General features: G+C 38.2%; 1 protein-coding gene across 1 annotated transcript in view; it reads right to left on the reverse strand.

Moving 5' to 3' along the window:
* Window positions 1–16,605, reverse strand: part of LOC119418536 (semaphorin-4G) — a 20,720-nt gene extending 4,115 nt beyond the window's left edge. The window contains exons 1-8 of the mRNA XM_037685851.1: window positions 16,347–16,605; window positions 8,263–8,411; window positions 5,175–5,237; window positions 4,298–4,396; window positions 4,119–4,212; window positions 3,927–4,040; window positions 3,676–3,830; window positions 1,541–1,716 (exon numbers count right to left, since the gene is read on the reverse strand). Coding sequence (XP_037541779.1) covers window positions 1,541–1,716; window positions 3,676–3,830; window positions 3,927–4,040; window positions 4,119–4,212; window positions 4,298–4,396; window positions 5,175–5,237; window positions 8,263–8,411; window positions 16,347–16,482 — 986 coding nt within the window. The 5' untranslated portion in view covers window positions 16,483–16,605. The remainder of the gene's footprint in view (window positions 1–1,540; window positions 1,717–3,675; window positions 3,831–3,926; window positions 4,041–4,118; window positions 4,213–4,297; window positions 4,397–5,174; window positions 5,238–8,262; window positions 8,412–16,346) is intronic.
* Between the last annotated feature and the right edge of the window lie 9,612 nt (window positions 16,606–26,217).

Here is a 26,217-nt window from a genome sequence, read left to right on the forward strand (position 1 = left end):
ATATATCAGTTTTTTAGTTACTGACTGTTAATTTGGTGTGGTAGTAACTGAGAGTCATCCCCAATTTAATAATCTAAGCACTTACAGATCACTCAGTTCTGTCTGTTTTCAAAATATTTCATAAACTGCTGAATTAGTTTTAATTGAATTTTTAAATGTAATCCCTGGTTGTATCTACAACTGATTAACTTTTGGAGTCGACCTATTTTAAAATGTCTGCCACAGTCAACTGGTCATTGTATGGTTTAACTCAGAAAAATTTTCAGATACCAAGTTAAAATTTGGTGTGGCAGTAGCTGAGTGTTATCCTTAACACGTTACATTTGCAAGGTTTAACCAAATAGGCTGTGATTCTGTTTCTCCTCCTCATAAGATGATCCCATATCTGTAGCATGAAAGGCAGCAGACAATATGCAGTCCTTCAAGGAACACAAAGCCTTTATTTATACCTTTATAGTGAAAGCTCAACTCCACATATATTGTCATTTTATCAGCTTTTATAATGCATATACAGAAACACTGTACACACTTCAGCTTGAAATTCAACACACATTTGTCTTATTGATGACAGCATCCCTGCTTGCTGCCTGTAGACTGCGTGAGAGCTGAAGCTGCAAACCTTCTGCTGCAGCTGCTTTGCTTTAAAGGCATTAAACTGGCAGCAGCGAGTGGGTTTTATTGGGTACCAGCCACTTGAAACAAAATGTTCACTATGTTCAATTTGCTAACCACAATTGTTCATCAAGAGCAACAACTTTAAAACATGATATTTATTTGTTGTTTTATATTAAAGTATTATTTAAAGTATATTAAAGTTTTATATTTAAAGTAGAAAGATCATTTTGGAAGGGACGCTGTTGTATAAATTCATAGATTCTCCTCCACGTGGTGGAAACAGTGGCGTTTCCAACATTTGTCAAAAACTGGCTCCACTGCATGTGACTCCTGCTCCACACTTGTCAAAAGACTTTGCTAAATAAAATCAATAAGGCACATGAGGTTGTTTGCGGTGTTTCAGATATGTAATGCACCCCTGACAGCTAGCCTCATCTGGTGTGAAGAGAGAAACGTCAGGAGCAGATTTCTTGCGGCTTTAATTATTTAAAGTAATTTAAGCAGCAGCCACAACAAGCCTCGGCAATGAAACGGTTTGCTCTGCTTATTATTGACCTCGTTTTTAATAAAACATGAGCAGTGTAAACAGAAGAGTAGCTCCTCTTGAGCGGAGACAACTGTTAAATAAGTGCCTCTTCTAACATCAAACCACCTACTGGTGTGAGATTTCACAGCATTAGCAAGGGAAATTCTGACTTCAGCAGTTTAAACTTTAAATCTGAGTTAACTTATCCAAAAACTTGGAAATGAGGTTCTTTGAATTTTGTTTAACTCCTTCCTTTCATCCCATTCCCCTCCTGACTTCTCTGACAGCCTGGATGTATCGATCGCTGCTTTTTATCTCTGCCTCACTCTTCCACATTTGCAATCTGAACACACGCCCGTACCCCAAAAGATCTTGAACGTACACAGAATCTCCACTCACCACTCTAGGCCGAAGATGCCGTAGAAGAGCGTGTCCCGTGGGGTGAGGCCGGGCATGACGAACACGCTGCGCAGCATGTTGAAGTGGAAGTCGTACTCGGGCAGAGAGCAGGTCAGCCTGGACTTGAGGAAGGACGTCCAACGTTTCTGGAGGGTTAAATGGCCTCCTCTGTCTCCCTAAGAGGAAGTAAGGAGGATAAAATCAGAGTTATATGAGTTGAAGACATTCCTCGAATTAATGCTTATCCCCACCACCACCACCACAGAGGCTTGAATATAATAATGGGATTACAGAAACAACTCTAAAATGGTTTAAATCTTATTTATCTGATAGATTCCAGTTTGTAAATATAAATAATGAATCTTCTTAAAACCAAAGTTAGTCATGGAGTTCCTCAGGGCTCAGTGGTTGGACCAATACTCTACTTTATATATGCTTCCATTAGGTAAAGCTATTAAACATCATGGGATACATTTTCATTGTTATGCTGATGATACACATTAAAAAAATCTTCAGCTGATCCAAAATGCTGCTGCCAGAGTTTTAATGAGAGTTGATAGGAGAGACCACATCTCTCCAGTTTTAGCTTCTCTCCATTGGCTCCCTGTCAAATTCTGAATAAAATTCAAAATCTTACTTCTAACCTACAAAGCTCTCAACAATTTAGCTCCATCTTATATTACAGATCTTATTGTTTTATATTTTCCTAACAGAGCACTTCGCTCTCAGACTGCAGGTTTACTTGCGATTCCTAGAGTTTCCAAAAACAGAATGAGGGGCAGAGCTTTCACTTATCAGGCTCCTATCATGTGGAACCAACTTCCAGTTTCTGCCTGTGAGGCTGACACATCGTCCAGTTTTAAGACTAGGATTAAAAACATATTACATATTACTTAAGACTTTCCTTTTTGCAAAATCCTATAGTTAAGGTTGGCTTGGGTTTCCTGAGCTATCCCTTAGTTATGCTGCAATAGGCTTAGACTGCTGGAGGACAAACTGACTACATTTCTTCACTATGCTTACTGTCTTTACTTACTCTGCTCAACCCGTTTTGTATTTGTAATTATTTTTTCTATCCTTAAAATGTGTTTTTGTCTTTCAGGTACACCGGCACCTACATCTGGACCTGCCATTCTGTGTTTGTCTCTCCTTCCTGTTCTCTTAAACCCAGCCAGTCAAAGCAGATGGTCGCTTGTCCTGAGCCTGGTTCTGCTGGAGGTTTCTTCCTGTTAAAAGGGAGTTTTTCCTTTCCACTGTTGCCAGTGTGCTTGCTCAGGATAGGAGACTGCGACAAAGTGAAGATTCAACTTGTCTGCTGGCTTCCTTAGATAAACAACTTTACTAATTGGCTCTTTTATGTATGTGAATGTTCCTGCAAAGTGCCCTGAGACAACTTTGTTGTGAACCGGCGCTATATAAATAAACTGAATTGAATTAAATTAAATTTATGCCAGAGTTTTATATAAAGATCAACTTGTGTTGAGAAATGACTAAATGGTTAGGCAAAGGTGACACAGAATAGAATGTGTAGCTACTAAGAAGCAAAGCAGATGAATGAGAAAAGAAAAATATTACATATTAAACAGAATTATAGTCTCTTGTAGACATGATTCACCACTGTAGGTGTGAGATGTGACAGCTCATTCATTCATGTCAACAAGAATATTGTTTTTTATTTTAAGCTGAATCCAGTCAGTGACAAATTACAAACATCACACAAGACACCTCAAGGCATCTTATTAAAATCCCAAAAGATAAATTTCTCTACTTTTTAAGAAATAGATTGTGAGCTTTTTTCACTTTAGAACACCAGAGGACATAAACAAGGTTATATCAGCATACAGCTGGCTCTTGCTAGTCATGATTTCTTCTGGGGGAGGAGGGAATGGTAATCATTCATGTTTTAGGCAGAAAAAGATGCTAAACAATCCGTCACACCTATAGCCACCCACTCTCATCAACGTAGGCCTCACTGACTCTGCAATCAATTCACCAGCTACACAGTCTGCTCCTTTAATTACACAGAGGTCACGCTCCACATTTATCTCCCATCCAGACTCTCATTTGTTACTTTAACTAAAAGCTCCACACATGCTAATCTGATGGAAGGCACCTCCCGTGTTTTCTGCACTCACCTTACAAACCCGGGCTACTCGTGCCACCCTGCTGTGGCTGTAAGTCGTACTCTGCTCCTGGCTCTTCTCGGTGAAGAAGAAGTAGATCGTGTCATCGTTTCCAGCGCTGCTGCCCAAACCCTCCCTCACCAGAGCCGAACCCACAAAGTCTGCCTCTGCAAGGCCGAAGAAATGAATCGACTCACGCTGTGACTTCTTCGGATTAAACAAAAGGTGCTAAAGTGCTTTTGATTCTCAGAATATCGCCTCACCATTCAGCCAGCGTGTGGGGGCGTCCTCCGTCTTCAGGGTGGGAGCTGGAGAGTTACGGCGAATATCAGGAAAGTTCCAGAACTCATACTGGGAAGCTGTGTATAACTGCTGGTCTGAAGGGGGGGAGAGCGATGCACTTATAGATTTGAAGATAAATCTATGATTTAACTGAACAGGTTTAGGTGGCTTACCTATAATAAGAGCGGTGTAACCTGTTGTTGACCTATAAGGGCACCTGTCTTTACCTTCTTCAGGCTGAGATGACATAACAAATTTCTTCTCATCCTGAGCAGAACACAAAACAAAAGCACCCGCTGAGCATGCTGCACTTACCCTGCTGCTCAGAATGAAGAGGCATTTGTGGACCTACTATGTATGCACAGAGGGGTGTGAAGGCATGAGTCCCACACATGTAGAGATGAGAAGAGTTAAATCTTTGGAGGAGGCGGATGTGATTAAAACACTCTGTCTGAAATAGGAAGAGGAAAATATGCTTCATTAAACTAGGAAATAAATAATAACTCGCACATAAGCCAACACATTGAAGTTCATATTATCCTTACCAGAACCTACAATTAGGTAAATATATTCTCAGACAGACAGTACACTTTACATTGTGCAAATATTTTATTTCTCTTTTCTTTTGGTTGATTTGGCACTGTACTGTGGATCATTGCCTCATGATTGGATTTAATGGACCTCCCAGTGGACTTTAAGTGATCCACAAAGGAGTTCATGGTTGACTTAGTGACAGTCTGATGTTAGGGTAAACTTGCTGGTGTTTTATTTTAACTTTGAAAAAAGTTTTCCTTCATTTCTGAACAATAGAAGTGATCTATTTTTAACTTTCATTGTGTTATCTAAGCATTGTACAATGGCAAACCAACAAACTATAAAAACCTCAGCTGTTTTGCACCTGCAAATAATCAGTTTATCAAGTTAATTTGATCAACAGTACCTGGATGCTACTTACCCTTTTAATTCCTACAGAAGCATTGAGAGCATCTGCATAATTATTTATACATAGTTTTTGATTTTGGTTGGGTTTTTAATACATAAATGGAAGGTGTATTTATTCCACATATTGCTGTTTATCTGACTTTGTTTTAATCTCATTTTAAGACTTTGAAAAGACCAGATGAACAACAAAAAAAAACTAAGAAAGAGCTGAACTTTTAACAAGACTAAAAACAGAGTCAAACATTACGCAAAGAAAGAGCTGACTGAAAGAACGAATAAAGGCCTACCTTATCGTCTTTTCCCTTGACCTTGCATTCTCGTTTTTGCTCGATGGAGGCCTCCCACTCGATCTATAAAACACCAAGCAGCAGTAAGAAAGAATCTGAGTCGGATTCTTTCACATCCCTAAGTTGTGCAAAATGTGTTAGTCAGTCATTTAGCATGATAGTGACTGAACTTATTGTGTTGTTGAACAGAGAAATGTGCTGTTTTCCCAACACTTGCTCAACAATGACTCAGCAAAGCTTAAAACAAACTTTCAGGATTTATTTCCTTAATATTACTGGTATTACAGCTAGATTTCTGACAGACCGCAGCCTTAAAGCTACCTGCTTCGTCAGCAGTTCAAACATTTCTGAGGCTTTGATTAGACATCTAAAGTTCAAACAGTTGGATAAATATAAGTTTACTCAACGAACTTGGACTCCAGTTCTGTCAAATCAACACGTTTGGGAACTTTTAGAAGAAGAATAAATCCGTTTCTGGAAGGACTTCAGTAAAACCAGACAAATTGCTGTTTCACTGATCTCATATGCATGTGAGTCAAGCTCCCTTGGAGATGCTGACCGCAAAGGAGACAAGCAAGCACACCGTTTTATGTGATTTTCAAGATTTATTTAAAAAGGAAATATAGTGCAAGAGCTCTGATCATAGATACCAACACATTGATATTGATTTGAACAGACCTATAGTCTGTAGACTGCTGAAGGAAAGTATTGATGCTCAGTCTTAAATGTCATGGATCAGCATTAAAGGCAAAACCGCTAATAGGGCTGGACAATAATTCGATATCGATATATATCACAATATACTTTTATTCAATAATGGCGATACGAGTTTTAAGCACATTTTCGATATTTTGATATATGTTACAATAAGATAACAGCGTTTCACTGATGCATTTCTTTTTCTGTTCGGGTTGAAGCGGCCGCTTCAGTTTCAACCCGAACAAAAAAGCTGCGACACAAATACGCAAGTGTGACGTACATCACAGCTCGAAGGAGCAGGCTAAGCTAAGCTCCAACACATGGTGTTTGCTTCAAAACGAGCGCCCATGACCATCAGAATGTGACTAAACAAGCTTTCACCAGCGAAGAGAAAGCAGATGACATAACTGATAAGAGAGGAAAGACAAATTTGGCGGTGTGGAAGTGGTTTGGCCATCTAAGATCTGATAAACTGCAGGTTTCAGTGTGCTGCAAAATGTGCCGGAGAGTCGTTCCAACTAGCGGAGGTACACATATAACTTGTTCCACGTTTTCACTCGATAGAATGGAACCATGAACAGGCTGAGAGTCAGAAGATGAAACACAATAAAAGTCTGAGCCAACGTTTCCCTGAAACAACACCCCCAGCTGTATCAAAAGAGAAACCCATGCAGCAAACGTCTTATGTTGTTGTTTAAAGTTAAAACTATTAATATTGACAAAGTTGAGAGTTTTATGTTTATTTGATGGTGATTTCAATTTTTTTGAAGGCTAAATACAAATAAAAGGTGAACATTAATTTATTTGTACAGTTTGTACAGTTCTTCTTAGGCTTTTATATAGTTTATATCGATACCGGAATTATATCGTTATCGACCGAAATTAAGGAATATATCGTGATAAAAGTTTTGGCCATATTGTCCAGCCCTAGCTAATCCCAACCAATGACGATTAAAACTGTAAAGCAGGTAATATGAAATGCTTTAGTATCTCACTGGAGAGTAATTGGCAACTACAAATAAAAAAAAAAAGGTTAATTTCCGACTGCAGTCTCATTGAGTTCTGAGTATTTGTGACAAGCGAGCCTTCTTGTGGCTGCGTTGCAAAAATCACAGCCTGTTTTTATGTGCACAAATTGGAAAACTGTATTTTTTGCCGTGGACATTATTTCATCGCCCCCTTCCACCCACCTCGTAGGATACCAGCCTGGGTCCGCTATGCAACCATCATGGCAGCCGCCCCCACCTTTATAATTTAATCCAATGGAGTACACATTTGATATGAAAATAGGCAAATATGGTTCAAGACCGGTTCGAGATGTCATATTCTGTGTCTATTTTCAAATAAAGTTAAAAGACAAGGTGAGGGGGCAGCATGGTGGCGCAACTGGTAGAGCTGCTGCCTCTCAGCGAGCAGGTCCTTGGTTCAAACCCCGGTCCAGGGGCCTTTCTGGGTGGAGTTTGCATGTTCTCTCCGTGCATGCGTGGGTTTTCTCCGGGTGCTCCGGTTTCCTCCCACAGACCAAAAACATGCATGTTAGGCAGATTGGTAACTCTAAATTGTCCCTAGGTGTGAGTGAGAGAGTGAATGGTTGTTTGTCTCGTTTGTCTCTATGTGTCCCTGTGATGGACTTGCGACCCGTCCAGGGTGTACCCCGCCCCTCGCACAGTGATTGCTGGACATGGGCACCAGCGACCCCCGTGACACAAAATGGAATAAACGGGTAAAGATAATGGATGGATGGATGGATGGATGGACAAGATGAGGGCTGCGGTAGCTTGGTGGCCCTGTCATCCTGAGGCTGCAGGTTGTGTTTAATGTTTTGTGTGACGTTCGCTCATTGTGGTGACTCCTGATGAGGGGAGCAGCCAACACAAATACATTCTGAGAGAGAATCTGTTGCACTTATTTAAAAAATATGTTTAAAAAGATAAAACAGAGCCTGTGCTTTTAAGAGCTATCATAAGAAAGAAAAATATTTGACCTAAACACAAGTTGAGATAAACATGTTAAAATTTATATATTTTCAGACCATTTTAAAGCTTACTATTAAATGATATATACTGACAACACCATGACTGAGGTTCACATCCTGCAATTTACTGTATATTTTATCCGTTTACATCCTGGATGACATGACTCCTGCATCCATTTTTTGTAAATACAATAAACCATAGCTGGATTTTATTTTATCGACTCACTGACTCGTGCAACAAACATACCATCTAACTGTGAATTCTTGAGTAAAAATACGACTACAAGCGTACACAAATAACACACAAAAGATGACAGCAGATTCCTGATTTGATGTAAATTAAGCTGTGGCAGAGTTAAAGATACATGGAAGCCGAGGTGCACAACATGCACAGAGACAAAAACAAAAACTCACAGTCAGAGCAGAGCTGGCTGAGATGTCAGAGGCACTGAGAGCGAATACAGCCCCCCGGGCCCCGACGTAGAGGCGCTCGCTGTCAGCCTCCAACAGCAGAGTGCTGTAGTTGACTGCAGAGGACTGAAAACGCTTGCAGCGCCGAAGACCTGAGGAGGCGAAAGAAAAGGAGAGGGGAGGTCGTTAATTAACGTGAGGTTTTTTTGTAATCCTCTTGATACTTCTGCAAGAATTATGAATGTAAAACAGCTCCTAATGTCCTTCAAAGAAATACATCACAGACATCTTTATGACACTCATGCTCAGGCCAAATCAGCAGTTATATCCAGAATAACTAGTCTTTTAAATGAAGTTCTTAGACTTTTAGAGATTATACACATGATAGACAGAGGCTGTTTGTCCTTCCCAACATATTTCAACAGTACATCCCCTGTGTGACATCAGACAATAACAAGGGATAACCCCCCCACAATATTACTAACTGAGCTACACAAACACTTTCCACTTCAGTTATGATTCTACTTAGTCAGTCTCTGTGGGAACTAATAAAGGTTTAAAAAGAAAAACACAGACAAAAGTATCTTCTGTTATTACATTTTCATGTTAACACAATTGTATTGTATTCACTGGATTTAAATATAAGCAACATTATCTTTTAAAGTGCAGTTTAAAGAAAAATAAACACATTAATGGTACTTTTGTACAGTAATACATCTCACTGTCTCGCTAAAAGAAAAACCAAAGCAGAGGAGCAGCTTATTAGTTTGGAGAGCGAGAGCTTTTATTATCAGACCTGACAATATAAGAATAAAAAATAAAATAGAATTTCATCTCTGATGATGGATTTTTCACCGCATGACTTTTGAATGTTGGTACAAAGCAGAGAGAGGGATTTATTATTTGATTCTGAAGCACTTCTTTTACAATCTGAAACACAGTTTTAGCCTTCTAGAGAAAATTTATTTAAAAAGAAAAACCTCATTGTGTTAAAGTGGCACAAAAAACCTCACACAGTTTTGCAATTACCATATACCAGACACACATATTGCAAATTCAATTAAAAAAAGCTTTATAATACAACTATTTTTCTTTGAATTAATGCGTATCGCCTGCCACCTTCTGTGTCAAATTTTTAAATAAAAACTTTGATTGAATCATTAGCGTGTAATGTGTTGGAGTTGACTCTCACCATGTTAAATAGCAGCTCAATTGGTTCATGAAATATTCTGCTAACAGACAAACTTGTGCACATACAGACACATGCTATTACATTACTGCCTGTCTTTGATGGCAGCAGGCAACAAAAATATTTTGTCATGCACATTTTACTAAGAAGAGTTTTTGCTTCGATTTGTTGATTGGTGTAATATTGATACACTTGGCTAATGCTTTTTCTTCTCTTCTCACCAAAACAGCTAAAATAATCTGTCCATTTTTTGCAGCCATGAACAAAAGATCTAATTTAATTATTTGCAAAAATTGAGACCAACCTCCCTTTTGCAACATAAATGCATAAACAATAAACAGGAAAGCATCAGATTACTATGGTGGCTCTGAGGTGTAAATCAACAACATTTGAAAAAACAGAATTACATTAAGTTAATGCAGAAGTGGCCAAAGCAGAAGTGGCTGAAGCAGAAGTGGCCGAAGCAGAAGTGGCTGGAATAACATTTGAAAAAAGAAAAAGAAAAAAACGAAATCACATTTGAAAAAAATGAATTACATTTGAAAAAAACTGAATTACATTTGAAAAAAACTGAATTACATTTGAAAAAAAACTGAATTACATTTGAAAAAACAGAATTACATTAAGCCAAAGAGGAAGTGGCCAAAGCGGTAGTGGCCCAAACGGAAGTGGCCGGAATCACATTTGACAAAAAAAAAGTAAAAAAAAAAAAAAAAAACGAAATTACATTTGAAAAAAACTGAATTACATTTGAAAAAAAACAGAATTAATTTGAAAAAGAGAAATATATTAAGCCAAAGTGGAAATGGCCGGAATCACATGTGGAAAAAACAAAATAACATTTGAAAGAAAAACGGAATTACATTAAGCCAAATCACCTCAGGGCCACTATAGTTTTATGTTAATAAAATTTGTTTTAAAAATGCTACCCCCCCCCCCCCCCCCCCCCCCCCCCCCCCTTCTGGTTTGACTTAATGTAATTCTGTTTTTTCAATGTTGTGTTTTTGTTGCATTTTTTTCAAATGTAATTCTGTTTTTTTCTAATGTTGTTCATTTACACCTCAGGGCCACTGTAGATAACACATTTGAACTAGAAATCAGTGTCATTCATGGTGTACAAAAAAATTGAAGGCTGGCCACATTTCAGTCTCTCCCATTCTGTTTTTTGAACCTTGGCTCTTTGGTCTTCAGTCTCCTCCTGTCCTCTACATCTTCCTCTGACAAGCGAAGCACCTGCATATCCTCCCTTGCAGCTCATTTAGATTTTTTTTTCTTTTCCTCTTGCCTGATTGGCAGCTCCATCTTCTACATCCTTCTCTAAACATACCAAGCATCTCCTTCTGCCGTGTCCAAACTAACTCAATCTATCTTGTCTCGTTATTTTGTTCCCTCAATCCTGGTAGTCTCTCCTGATCCTGTCCTTATTTGTTACTCTAAACACAAAGATCAGCATTTTCACAGTTTTTATTTTTGTTTTGTGACCACACCATAAACATCTCCACGATGGGCAGTAAAAAAGTGGTAGTTATCCTGTAAATCTTTGTTGAAGAACAGGGAGCCATAAAATACACATAAAACACTCCTTATTGCTTCTTTCTGTGGATTTTTGTGGTTTGACGGTCGTTGTTGTGTTCATACACCACCTTTCCAGTTTCCCAGCTATACTGGAAGGTATCTGACAGGTCAAGACACTGATACAGTTAAGTCACATTCAGCAAATTACACACACACACACAAATGCACACTAACAATTCAAAGTTGCTTGCAGCAGTTATGTAAGTTCTAAACTTATAATCTATCAGGATCCCAGTAGCTTGGGCAAACATGACACCAGTGTCAATACACACAGGCAGGGGATAACTGGACCTATTTTACAGCCGCAGCAATGCACGCACAAGCCTGCAATGATGCACAGCTGAGTTAAAGTCTAATGAGAATCCCTGCGATGAATGATGCTGAACAGGTTTTACCAAGCAGTGTAAGTCTGACAGCAATTAAGTCGTATAAACGTAAAAGTGAGCCACTTTTCATACCTGTCAGGGAGAACTGTGAGCCAAAAGGAAAATGTGTCATACTTCCACCCTCTGTAGCCAATCCACTTCCCGCTGAATGTTGCTTATTATCAAGTGAACTGTATTTAAGATTCCTGTCAGCTGCTGTAAAACACAATGCTCTTGTTCCTGTTGAGCAGCAGCAGAGGTGCTCAGTTCTCAGCCCGAGCTGATCCTGGGTCTCCAGATGTCGACTTTTGTTCTTTTTTCTCAACAGAAAGAAAAGGAGTTCCAGCTCCATGGGGTTTGCTACAACAAGAACAACTACACAATATAAGGGTCTCCATATGAGAGATTACATATTTAAAACAAAATCAAATCCTACATATCCTCTGAGCATTTAGACTCACAATGCTTTATAGATGTGTGTGTGTGTGTGTGTGTGAGGGACAGAAGGATTTTTTTTGTTGTATTTCAAGGAATTTCCCAAAGCACATTTTAGCTTACAAAATTGTGCAAAACAAAAATAAACAAAGAAGTCACGTATGAGTAGGAAAGAAAAAAAAGTTTGTGCGAGTCACTGTGAACAGTTCAAATGAAATTATTTACTAAGCAAACACTTGCAGGGACCTCAGCTGATCAACACGGTACACAGTGTTCAGGGACGCACGCACGCACACACACACACACACACACGCACACACACACTTCCACTAACCCTTCAGGCATTGGACTGTGATGTGACAGCAAGACATCTGTACATGCTCCAACTAACGTTAGGCATGCTTACAGTTCATTTTTATGACGTGTGAATGAAATTTGAATCTGCCGAATGTCAATCTGGCTCAAATTCTCACAAAACTTGACAGGTTGAAATAAGAGGAGCAAATATTTTCACATTGTTCTGTTTAACAACCATGTCTGGTTATAGCCAGGTTCTAGCTTAAAAGCTGCTCTAAAGCCACACACTAAATTCATTTAGTTCAATAATTGTGCAAACTCATTTTCTGGCATATTGTTTTCTCATAGTTTAAAGACAAAAAAGCAAAAGTTGCAGTGTGGTGCATGCATGTGTAATTCATCTGCCCACTCAGGTTGGGAGGCTTTGTTTTAAGGTTGCGAGGAGTGGGGGTGGGGAAGATTAAAGGAATTCAAAGTAAGTTTGCATATCAAAATCTTCTTGCCAGGAAGAAGGAAGCATTAAAAAAGAGATCAGAAAGATAATATAGCAAAGAGAGGGCAGTGCAACCATAAAAAGTACTAATGAGGAACAGAAAAGTAAGTTGGAGAGACAGAAAGGTGGAAGAGAGAATAGAGCAGCAGGCGAGGGAAGAAAGTTGTGTAGGAGGACCAGCATGCTGAAACAGAATGAACAAGAGATTTGGAGAAACTGAGATACAGTTATCAAAAAAGGTTCATATCAAGAGGAGTCATAACTGTTCTCTGTTTAGCCTTTCACTTCCTCTGAATATCATTAGTTTGGCTTTTAGTACTAAAGGATAAAACCTCGGTGTGATTTTTGACTTTGATTTGTCCTTTAACTCCCACATTCAAAACATTCTTCCACCTGAACAAAATCACTAAAACTGGAAACATCTTGTCCCAAAACGATACAGAAAGGTTGGTACATGCTTTTTTTTGCTTCTAGACTGGATTCTGACGTCTAAAAAAACCCTTTAAAAAGTCTTGAGTTGACCCAAAGTGCTGCTTCTAGAGTTCTGATGAGCGTTAGAACAAGAGCTTTCTCCAGTTTTAGCTTCTCTCCTTTGGCTCCCTGTCAAATTCAGAACATAATTTAAAATCTTACTTCTAACAAACAAAGCTCTCAACAGCCAAGATCCATCTTTTATTAAATATCTAATTCTTCCATATTTTCCAAACAGAGCACTTCACTCTCTGACTGCAGGTTTACTTGTGGTTCCTAGTGTTTTCTAAAAGTAGCAGGGAGGCAGAGATTTCAGTTATCAGGATCCTCTTTTGTGGAACCAACTTCCAGTTTCTGACAATGTCTACTTCTAAGAACAAACTAAAGACTTTCCTTTTTGATAAATCCTAGAGTTAAGGTTGGCTTGGGTTTCCTGAGCTATCTGTTAGTTATGCTGTGATAGGCTTGACTGCTGGAGGACAAACTGACCATATTTGCTTACTTTGATGTTGTCTTTGCTCGCTCTGTTAACATGTTTATTTTTAGCTTTCTTCCTATAGAAACTAAACATAGACCGGCCATTCTGTGTCTGTCCATGTCTCGTTCCAGTCCTCTCAACCCCACAGCCAGTCAAAGTAGATGTCCATCCATCCTGAGCCCAGTTCTTCTGGAGGTTTCTTCAAGTAAAAGGAAGTTTTTCCTTTCCACTTTTGTCAAGCTGCTCAGGATGGGAGATTGCGACAAAATAAAGATTGACACAATTTGCATTAGATAGACAACTTTAACTATGGTAATTAGTATTTCATAATGTACCACATGTGAATGTGTAAGGATTTAATTGACTGTTTTTGAATTTCAGTCAGAACTTGTTTATTTTTCTTTTGTATGGTGACCTCTGTTATGAATTGATACTTTTTAAACAAAGTGAATAAAAATAAAAAAGAATGGGCACAATGAAGAAGTTGAGATTCTTCTTAGGAGAGACAAGGATGGATAAAGATAGAGAGGCCAGACCGAGATGTTTGGACATGTCCAGAGGAGGGACAGTGGGTATATTGGTAGAAGGATGTTAAAAATGCAGCTGCCAGTAAAAAGACAAAGAGGAAGGTCAAAGAGGAGATATATGGATGCAGTTAGAGAGGACATGAAGGTAGTTGGAGTGAGGACAGAGTGAGATGGAGGAGGACGACTTGCTGTGGCGACCCCCTGATGAGGGAAAAAGCCAAAAGAAGAAGAAGAAAAAAGAATGGCCACAATGTTCTACAAACACAATCTGAAGTTGAACTGAGGGAAAGCTCTTTCACATGCCTACGAATCAACAAATAAAACAGTTCTTCTGAAAGGACTCACAGAAAATACGACTGTATACCACCGTCTCGTACCTCACCACAACAGTTGTCATGGTTACAGAACTTCTCAACTACCTACAGAGGCATCAGATGCCCTGGTTGCTCTGCAGGGATCCAAGTGAAAGCAATTCACAATTCATCTGCTCCTGTCTCTGCAGCACCTCCGGCTATACACCTTCACTTACAAGGTAAGTAAATAATAATCACAACTAAAAACATAATCTGCAGTCGGTGGAGGACATAACAGAGTGCACACTAATAAGAATGAGAGGAGTGAAAGGACGGAGGCATGAAGGTCTTTAAGCTCACGGCGACAAAATATCAGCAACTATGAAACAAGTAAAATATAAACTCATCACCAAAAGGCATAAAGAAAAAGCACTGTTATTTGAATTTACGGCACACAGAATACGACTTCAGGTCTTCGAGTTAAAAAATTCAAGCCAACATGAATCACATAAACAGATTTCCACACAAAAACTTATCACGGTCTCAAAATTTGATAAGCTTTTGAGGAAAACAACTTTTCACAATCTTTTCAGACAAACTGATGCATATTTTGGTTTTACGAATGTTCGGATTAGGGTTGCAAAGAGGCAGAAAATTTAGGGTAAATTTCCTGAAACTTTCTAAAAACTTTCCATGGCATTCTTTGGAAAAGAACTGGATTTTGAGGGTGTTTAAAAACAAGCTGTATCGTGCATAAACAAAAATATAAACATTTTGTTTTGTTAGAGGCAATTGTGGGAACAGTTCCGCTAAACAACTAATCACGGAGCTAACGTTGCATGTAGCAGATTCACATTTTTGCTAACTTTAAAAACCTTTAGCAGAATTAGCTCTTGTTAAACTTAAATCCAGTAAATTCAAGTCTGCTATTTATTATTATTTAAATGATAGTACATTTTTACAGAGCTATGCCATGCATAGCAAAACTAAGCTAAGCACCACTCGGTGATGCATCATCACCCTCACCTTCCTTCTTTAGATAGATAACTTTAGTAATTGGAATTTATAATGTATGTGAATGTTTCTGTTCAGTGCCCAGAGATAACTTCTGTTGTGACTTGGAACTATATCCTGAATTAAACTGAACTGAACTTTACATGTAACTATTTATATCTGTCCCTACAAGTCCAGGTGACATCATTTATATTTTTTAGGATGTGGTACCATTCATTGTAGGGATGCAAGACATAGGATTTTTGGTCGATATCCGATATGCTAAAACTTATTTGGCCAATAACTGATACCCATATCGATATTTTTCCCTAGATCTTACAGAGACTACATAGCTTTCTCTGCTGTGGAATTAAAATACTACATTATTCTGCATGGTCTTTGTCACTTTGGTTTGCTACCAAATGCAGATGTCAAAAAGGGGGCTGAAAATGATGTAACACTATATAAATATATAATCTATACAAAAAAAGCAACGCCTTTTATATGCGAGTTATTTTGATGGAATGGCTGATGTCTGATATTTAACTTTATCGCTAATATCGGCCGATGCCGATACCATGCCGATAATATCGTACATCCCTAATTCATTGTATAGTAAAGCAGTAAAATCTTGTTATTTTAGTTTGGAATATGCTAAAATATTTTCTCCACGACTTCATTTTAAATTCCCTGTTAAAGGCCAACCTTTAATATTTTAAATTCCAGGTTTATTCTCATAAACTCCCATAAAATGTTCCCAACTTTCCTGTAAACTTCCAGTAAATTTGCAACCCTGGTCATTTGCAGGTATTTCTCTACTAAAACAGACATTTAAGAAATACAAGAAATTGGATTAAAATGTGGTTCAAACCTCAGACAATGCTTTGTCTGTGTGTCTCTGCATGATGTCCTGTGGTCTTTTTAGTCATTTGTTAGAGAATCAGTGGAACATGATGCTCGGCTGTCCTTACCGCTGCTCAGCACGGTGACACGTGGAGTCACATCCAGGTCCGGGGGCGTTCTGAATGGGAAGCCCACCACGGCTGCACATAAGCAGCTCAGCAGCAGGAGCATCGACGCCATGGACAAAGCTCTCTCACTCTCCATTATAGGCGCCTTCTCAGAAAAAAAAACACTCTCCTACAAGGAGGTTTGTGCACACAAACACATCCACCTGTAAATATTCACCAGAAGACACCTCTTCGAACAGACACACACCTCTGCAGGCTATGCAGCAAGGAGGAGGGAAGAAACCTGAAAAAATAAAACACACACAAAACACACAGAGTCAATAGTCTACAACCGACGAAGATTGCAGTTGACAACGATAAAAAGTTGGAGTTCAAACCCAATAAACTAGCTGATGTGAAGGACTTCACAGACGTAAACAAAGTGCATTTGATTAATAAAACATCACATCAGGCTTTTTGTCTCTGAGAGAGGAGTGGGTGAGCAGCAACTGCCAAGTCTGAAAATATCATTAACAAGAAGACTGTCAAACAGAGCAGCGGACTGATTTCAGCAGCGTGGAGCAGTTTGCATCGATGCACCGGTTCAAACGGATCTCGTACCTGAAAGAAGCAGAACACACGAGTGGAAGGATGGAGAGATATGATCGTCTTCACCGTGTGTGTATATGTGTGTGTGTGTTGAGATGTGAATGCCAATGTTCTCCTGCAGAGTAAGACCCTCTTCTAGAGGAGTGAAAGGAAGTATGAGTGTTCTCAGTCACATACACACACATCCTGAAGCATTACCAAGTCTGTTCAATTTGAGCTGCAGTAGTGGGGGATATCTCTCTTTTGTATACTGTCTTTTCTCTATCACACATACACTTGCACGTGTACACACACACACATAGCAGCTCTGAATGTAAACAATCACTGTCTCCTTAACTCATTCCATCAAACAAAATGAGTCTCCAGAAGCCTTTATGAGCCGAACCTCCTTGGTGCTCACATCTTTCACACGAACACACATTCATGCACAGGAGAAATCTTTTTCCTTCCCACCCAACAACGCAACAAAACTCATCCTGAAAGGTGAAGCAGTAATGCACCCTCATCCAGACTCTCAGTACTCCCTCAAGGCTGACACCATGACAACGGCCGGCTTTAACATTGCATAATGCCGCGGCGGACAAACACGCAGGTAAGCATTCAGATTCAGTGACTGTGATGCTGACATATTCTGTCACACACACAGAGCTGAAGAGAACTCTCTGAACAAAAGAAGTCATATAATTATGGGATCTATACCTGTGAAAGCACACAAGCAGAACTATGCTGCCTTTGGTTCAGTTCTACTCTTCAAATTCAAGAAAAGCTGGAGAGAAACAGCTGTTTGACATAAATCATCTGAGATTAAATCTGAAAATATGATGTAAAACTGCTTGATACTGGTCACTTAAAAAGCTAAGGGGCTCTGACTAAATGTTACTGGGACTGACGTACATCTGTCAGTGTCTGATTTTGCCAAAAAACACATTTGGACACTAGCCTGATGCATTCCCCACCCCTAATTAATTTATGATTTAGAAAAGGTGAACAAAATGAAGGTTTTATGCAGGGTTTTCCAGAAACTTGATGGAAAAAGTTAAGGACGCTGATATCATTTGAAAGAAAAAAAATAATTCTAAAATGTAAGGAAACCTTTTCAGGCAAACCAAGTGAAACAAGTGAAAAACTGCAACATCTGAAAGGACTATACTTAAACCAAAACTTCTGTCAACATATCAACCAGAGGATTGCCAGGAGGCATTTTAGGGAAAATACTTCCAATTACACAGCAATTATAGCCCATTTTACAACACTTGAATATTTTTCTTTTATTTCTATCATGTTAATTGCAAAATGCCATTTTTACATGGCTTCTCTGTATTTTTAACTTAAGAGGTTATCGGGGGAAAAAACAGAAACAAAGAAATAAAGGGTTTAAATACAGTATGATGCTCATGCATCACACACCAACACAGTTCCAAAAATGATACAGAAAGATTGGTCCATGCCTTTGTTACTTCTAGACTGGACTCTTGTTATTCTTTATTATCAGGTATCCAAAAAAATCTCTAAAAAGTCTTGAGTTGACCCAAAATGCTGCTGCTAGATTCCCGATGAGAGTTAGAACGAGAGATTTCTCCAGTTTTCTCTCGCTTTCTCTCGGGAATATTCTCTCCATTGGCTCCCTGTCAATTCAGAACAGAATTTAAAATCTCACAAACAAAGCACTCAACATCCAAGCTCCACCTTTTATTAAAGATCTAATATTTTCCAAACAGAGCACTTCACTCTCAGACTGCAGGTTTACTTGTGGTTCCTAGTGTTTCTAAAAGTAGCAGCGAGGCAGAGATTTCGGTTATCAGGCTCCTCTTTTGTGGAACCAATTTCCAGTTTGTCCATTTTCTGTAAGTGAGACTGTCAATGGCTATTTCTGACAAAAGACTTTCATTTTTAATAAATCCTACAGTTAAGGTTGGCTTGGGCTTCCAGAGCTATAGGCTTAAACTGCTGGAGGACAAACTGACCATGATTCCTTTGAAATGCACAGAACATTTAGGAATGTTCAATTGTTGTTTAATTTGTGCTATAATGCATTTATTTATCACAGTGTGAAGCCAACTGTCCAAATATTTGTCATTATATAAAAATAAAAATCAGTAGAATCTGTAATAACTTGCCTTTGCATTCAGTTTTTGAGTCAGTTTCTCTCTTTTTTTTTTCTTGTCCCTGCTTATGTTTTTATTTTTAATTTTTTGGATTTGCAATTTCTTGTCTGTTTTGATTTTTTTTAAGTAAAATTTTTGGTTTGTGGTTTATTTGCAAAAGCATAAAAAAAGATAACAAAAACATGAAAAAGATTCATACCCAACAACGGATTCTTCATGCCCTCAGGTGTTGTTTCAAACTTAAGCTACAAAAGCTGGACTCTTTCTGATGGCTATTTTATTGATTTTTTACTTTGACTTAAAAAAAAAATCTGTGTAGTATATTTCTGATCAAAATGACTTTTCTTTAGTACTGATGTTAAATTAGTGTTGATGACGTTAAAATTTACAAGACATTGATTCTTTATTTGACATTTTCTGTTTGGAGGTTAGAAAAATAAAACCTCTCAGTACAAACAACTACAAACAAAAGCAGCAAACTCAAGGTTAAAATGCTTTAGTAAAGTCAGAGAAATGTAATAGTCTCATTTTTTGTATTATTTTGTTCCATCAAGTCAATTAATTTTGACCCAGTCTGAGCTCCTTGGATCTCCTGATTCCAGAAAATTGAAATAATTGTCAGCTAAGCAATAAGTCAAAACTTCAACATTAATTCACAGAAATGCATTAGAGTGTATTTATGAACCTGGCTGAATGGAGAAGGGCGTGCAAAGCGGTGACGGCTCCATTAACAGACAACACTTCTCCTAAAAGACTTAAAATGTCTTGAGCTGTATGAATGAACAGAAAAGACAAATGGAAGAAAAGGTCACAGTGAAACCTATTCAGTTGTGCTTCAATTCAATAATCCACTGGTTTAAAATGGTTTTCTTACAGACAGAAATGAAGTGAATGCAGCTAAACTGAAGTTTTTTGTTCATAAGAGACTGTTGTGAATGAAACACTGCACTCTTTACATCCCCAGCACTAAAGATATTCTGACAATAAAACACAAAATGTGTGCAGTCAGTGTGTCATGGCATGTTCGCAAACATTTGTAAATCTGAAGCCTATTTTCTGCTAAAAGCAAGTCTAATTCTGTGAATATTTTTATTTTAAGGTCTAAATTTATAATTTTTGAACATCATCCTTTACAAACTGGACTTTCCATAGTTTAGAGGGAAAAAAAATCTAATTTAAATTTATTTTCAGTAACTAAAATTTCAGCTGTCCTCCACAGAGTTTCACTATCTGAGCAGCAAATAAAAATCTCAGTCCTCAAAACATCTGGTTTGGTGTCAAAATGTTTTTCTGTCACTGCTTGATGCAAGATTTCAGCTGCTCGAAGGTTCAGGGACTCTCATCAGATTATCTGAGCTAAATGTTTTCCAAGTGAGTCAGGTCCGGTTGAGCACCTGGGTTGCATTTGTAATGACGTTTGACAATTTATTGCTGAAAATGTTAAAGCTTCGAAGCAGCGTCATTTGTTTTGTTTTTTTATGAATACCGTTAGTTGTGTTTTAAAACACCTTCTTGTATTTATTAGCATTTTTTAATTTATTTATATATTTATGTACATACCTTCTGAGAACTGGATGTCTTTTAAAATGTTACTCCAAGAACTGACAACGCACCCTAAGAAAAAGAACAAGTTCACTCTTTGGGCTAGGCCCAGCTACGTGACCCACCCAGACTTCTCCCCCAACAATTAGACCAAGTTACTTAGTTCAGTCCAGGCTTCTCTACCAGCAGCTGGGCCCAGCTTAGTTCAGTCCAGGCTTCTCTACCAGCAGCTGGGCCCAGCTACCTGGCCTAGCCCAGGCTTCTCCCCAACAGCTAGGCCCAGCTTAATCCAGTCCAGGCTTCTTCACCAGCTACTAGAACTAGCTACCTGGCTCTGTTCAAGAATTTACACCAGCAGCCAAACTCAGTTGGGCTTCTCCACCAACCGCAGGCTCCTCTGCCTGTCACAAGTACCAGCAGTGTTGCCAGAGTGGGCGGTTTTCATTCTGATTTTGTGGGTAAAATTTGCTTTGGGCGGGTGGGAATAATTTGGGCTGATTGGGAGTCAGATCGGCGGTTTTTGAGTTAACCTATTAAATACATTTCAAACAATCATTCCTCATTACTGGTTCAAAGGTCCCCTGACCTTTCTCTATCACTGATTGGCTATTGTCATCTGCCAGGGCGTTCACAACAGAGAACTGGTGAGGCAGTTAGTGGACACCTCGTTGTGTGGGCTGGCCCGTTGTGTGGGCTGGCCCGCTGCGGCGCGTCGGAGCGGCCGCCATATTGAATGTGGCAGAACTGCCGGTCAACTAATAACGGAAATGCACTGAATTTCATAAAGCACCGTTCTGCAAAGTGTTTTATGTTAATGCCTGTCATTCACACACACTAATATATGTAGAAAACGAACAGGCACCAAAGACAACATTTATAACTTTTAAAGTGATTATTAAAAATGTTTACTCCTAAAATATTTAGGTTAAAGGTAAGCACTAAACCAACATACATATTCTTTTGAGTGTTTACAATTACTAATGTGTGTAACACTATTACTGTGGTGATAAATATAGAAATATTCATATTGAACATGTAATCTGTGTCTATAATAACCAGATTCTGAAACGTGACATGCTGATTTTCTGAATAAGGAGCACTAACATTCACATTTTGATGAACATATAAACACCAATATATCTTTACAGGGGGTGGGGGTATTGGGTGTGTGTGTGTGTCTGTATATATATATATATATATATATATATATATATATATATATATATATACATACAAAATATACCAAGTATATATACATATACAAGTTGTGTGTGTGTGTTCAAACAATAAATATTGATTGGACGGGTTTTTGTGTGATGGGGCGGTTTTTAACAGATTTTTGGGCTGGAAAACCTCGACTCTATCTGGCAACACTGAGTATCAGTCATTGGTGTTTGTCATAGGCCAAGAGCAGGATTCAAGACCTAGAACCAGGCCAAAACAAAACTCTTCTGTCATCCACCAGGGAGTAACACTGCATCTGCAGTTCTCCACCATTAGCGACTAGATTAGTCTACCAAAGCGAAAGATGGTGACATCCATCAAGGCACCATGCTGTTTTAAATCAGCTGAGCCTTGTGAGAACAACGCTCTTCTAAAAAAAACCTGTAAGAAAATCAGCAGCCTTAAAGAGGATATAACATGGCTTTTCAATGAATTACAAAAGGACAAATTTTTCGCTAGCTTCTCGACTCGTCTCCCACTGTTGCCCAGATTCATACTAACTGAAAAATCCAAAAAGTCAAATACAAATACTTCCAGCCCTTCAGGACACAGTCATATGGGACCGTTCTACCTGTCGGTGGCCCACATGCTCAATACCTAATTATGATACATCCTAGACTGAGGTGGTGATAAGTGGTTAGAAGCAGAACCAAGACAGACCTACTTCTTCTCCTGGTCTTAACCTTGCAACCACTAACCTCTATGCAGCATTGGGGTCTGATGAGCCTCAGGTCCACCCAGCACATGCCCACACATTAGCGGCGCTGGCTTCACATCCCATATGTTCAGACTTAGGAGCGGTATCTACTGATACTAAGGAACTTCTCTCCAACAATGGACTGATTTCCCTCCACTGACTGGTTGTCCTCCAACAAAGCCTAGACGACTTCCACCCAAGTCAACAACCTCGTCCACCAGGTGCAATATTTTTAAGGAAGCTGTTCTTTGTAATTTTGGTAGTCGCTTTTGCTGTGATCCAGCAGGAAACCTTGAGAACCTTTAATGGATACCATGAAAGAGCCCATACCAATGGCACCTGAGTAGGAGAGATTCATAGCATGTTCTAAGCAGATGCTCTACAGCCCATGTTTTGATGGTAGTATCGTTCATAGTCCACCACGTGTCACTCCCTAAGGCAAAACATCTGTTTTCCAGGAGCTACATTTCAGAACATCAATGGGAATTTATTAGGTTAAATAAATGTCACTGACCCTGTGCTACAGTGTGATAAAGATGATCCTTCCATTTTCACAGTGGTCATAACAAGCCGGACTAAATTACATAAAACTACAACAATCCAAGAGACCTGAAAAGGATTTTCACCGTCTCCTGGATGTGCTGTGTGGTATGATAAACTGTATGTAATCTCCGGCCCTCTACTCCCACCTTGTTTTGGCGATGTCAAGTTCAGCCGAGTACGACTGCTCCACATCTGGTTGAAAGGCTATTGTAATACTAATAATATCACCTATGTTGACAATTTTGTTTCTTTTTTAACAGAGTTGAGCTTTTAAAATCAGATCAGTTGCATCAAACTACAGGAGATCGTTTTTACTGTCAATGAATATTAATCTTGCTCTAGGATCAAGTAAAGTCTCCTGACTTCTTAATTCTGCTTGGACAAATGTAAATTTAAGTTATTCTGTACATCATGCTACTAATTCATCCAATTCTGTAATTAATATGAAAATTACTCCTTCATTAAATACTGGGTATGAGTTACATAAAATCTATGTTTTGTTAGAGAGAGAAAAAACTGAACGAGTGTCCAGCTCAATCTGCTCAGCTATCAAATGTATTTATAATGCCACACCAATCAACTTCTAAATGTGTTTCTTACGCAATACATTTAGCCCTGTTTAATATAAGGTATTTAATTGGTAAATCATTTTTGATTAATGAGTTTATCATAGATCACAAACTTGATGTTATGCTTTTAACTGAAGCATGGCTCATTGAAAACAACACATTGAATCTACACCAACCAACTTCTATTTTGTAGACGTAAGCAGAGCAGGAAGAAGAGGCGGTAGGGTGGCAGCTATATTTAAAGACACGTTCGTGTACAGATAGCTATCATTCAGTACATTCAGCACATTTCAGTGTCTTTTCATTATCCTAAACAACAGAGCAAAAATTGTTCTACTAATCTACAGGCCACCTAAATATTCACTAACGTTTATGAGGACTTAACAAAATTTCTTTCTTTACTGTAACTGACTGACCAGACTAGTGGCTTTAATATTCACATAGACAATTCAGCTGATAGGAAAACCTATGAACTTATTTCTGTTTCTGATACATTTGGACTCTTCCAGCATGTGAAAACACCCACTCATTACAAAGGCCACATATTAAACCTGGTCATTTCTAAAAAATTCAACATTTCCAATGTCAATATTTCTGATTGTGTCTTATCAGACCATTTTTGTGTTTTCTTTGACATGACTGCCAACACTCATACTCTCTCTCAATCATATAAGCTTAAAAAGTGATATATCAATGAATTTAGTCGTGCATTGTTTTCTCAGGAAATTTCTCTGTTACCCTCTCATTCTCTGTCAGTGTCAACTGATGCCCAACTAAATGATTTTATTTCTAAACTAACAAGTGTATAACTAAGTGTATTCATTATGAACGGTATAAAAGGCGTCAGCAAAATTACAATTCAGAGATTAAAAAAAGCAAGACAATTGTTTCTATCTCACATCATTAAAAAAAGAAAAAACCCAACACATTGTTCACTATTATGGATAAACTCACTAATCCGCAAATATCAACCCCCCTGAATTGCATTCTATAAAATCATGTAATGATTTTGCTTTCTTTTTTAGTGAAAAGATCAAAAGGATCAGACAAGCTATTGCTTCTCCAACACCCCAGTTAAATAAGATGTCTCAGCCATTATTCAGAACCAATTTGACAAAGATAACCCTTTTTAAACCTATAAACCAATTTGATCTCAAAGAAATAGTTTAATATGTTAACCCCTCCACGTGTTGCCTCGATCCATTGTCAACAGAATTTTTTAAAAAGACATTTGTCTACCTATCAGATGAATTATTATGAATAGTTAACAACTCATACTGTCAGGTGTTTCCCCCAAAGTGCTAAAAACTGCAGAAATAAAACCACTTCTTACAAAAGCTAACCTGGACACAACTGTATTAAACAATTATAGGCCTATATCAAACTTACCATTGATTAGCAAAATTATTGAAAAAAAATTTTTTTATTCAACTTACAAAATGTTTAACAGTTAATAAATTAATTAACAGTTAATAACTATGTTGACATCTTCCAGTCTGGATTTAGGCCTCATCACAGTACAGAGACTGCTCTTATAATGGTTTTGAATGGCATCAATCTGAACTTGGATTCTAGCAAAGCCTCTGTCTTTGTGTTATTGGACCTCACTGATGCATTTGACACAGTTGACAATAATATATTAATTTACAGACTTGAAAATGGGTTTGGTTTTTCTGGCACACTTTTAAATTCCTTTAAATCTTATCTTAAAGGCAGAAATTATTTTGTATGAATTAGCAGCTGCAACTCAGAGAATTTCTCACTATCATGTGGAGTGCCACAAGGGTCCATTTTTGGACCTCTTTTATATAATTTATATATATTCCCATTAACCAAAGTCTTGCAGTCCTGCATGGTCTCATATCACATGTAAATACATATATATGATGACACTCCAATATATATCAGTGTGCCATCAAATGCTAATTGTAAAAACAAAAATAAAAATAAAAACATTTCATAAAAACATGCATCAACGAAACAAGTACCGGTAAATGAACGTCAGAAAAGTTTCTCCACCTAATGACAAATCAGAGGTTATTATTTTTGGTGGACCTACAGAGAAACTTAAAATGATTGCTGATCTCAGTAGTCTGTCTTTAAAACACAAAAGTTAACTTAGGAACCTTGGCATCACTTTAGATACATTTTAAAATTTCAAAAGCCACATTAAATCACCAAAAACATGTTTTTACTATCTTGAAAATATTAAAAGAATCAGAGATGCTGTTTCAAAACCCAATTTGAAATCTTTGTTCATTCATTTCTAGTCAACTACATTACTGTAATGAATTACTCCAAGATCTGCCAAAAAAAAAATACAATTCGACAACTCCAGCTGGTCCAGAATGCCGCTGCCAGAATCATAACAAAGACTTGAACGGTTTAGCTCCACAGTACTTAATGGACCATCTTATACATTACGAACTGCCCAGACCTCTCAGATCAGCAAACAGGATTATGAGTTGTTCCACAAATCAGAACCAAACGTGAAGCTGCTTTTAGTTTTCATGCCCCTCACATGTGGAACACACTGCCTGAGGAGCTCAGACCTGAGTCTGACCTGATCATATTTACTGTAAATCTAAAGGAAAGACATTCTT

Source organism: Nematolebias whitei, chromosome 1 (assembly GCF_014905685.2).
Source record: "Nematolebias whitei isolate Nwh7 chromosome 1, NemWhi1, whole genome shotgun sequence".
Taxonomy (NCBI): domain Eukaryota; kingdom Metazoa; phylum Chordata; class Actinopteri; order Cyprinodontiformes; family Rivulidae; genus Nematolebias; species Nematolebias whitei.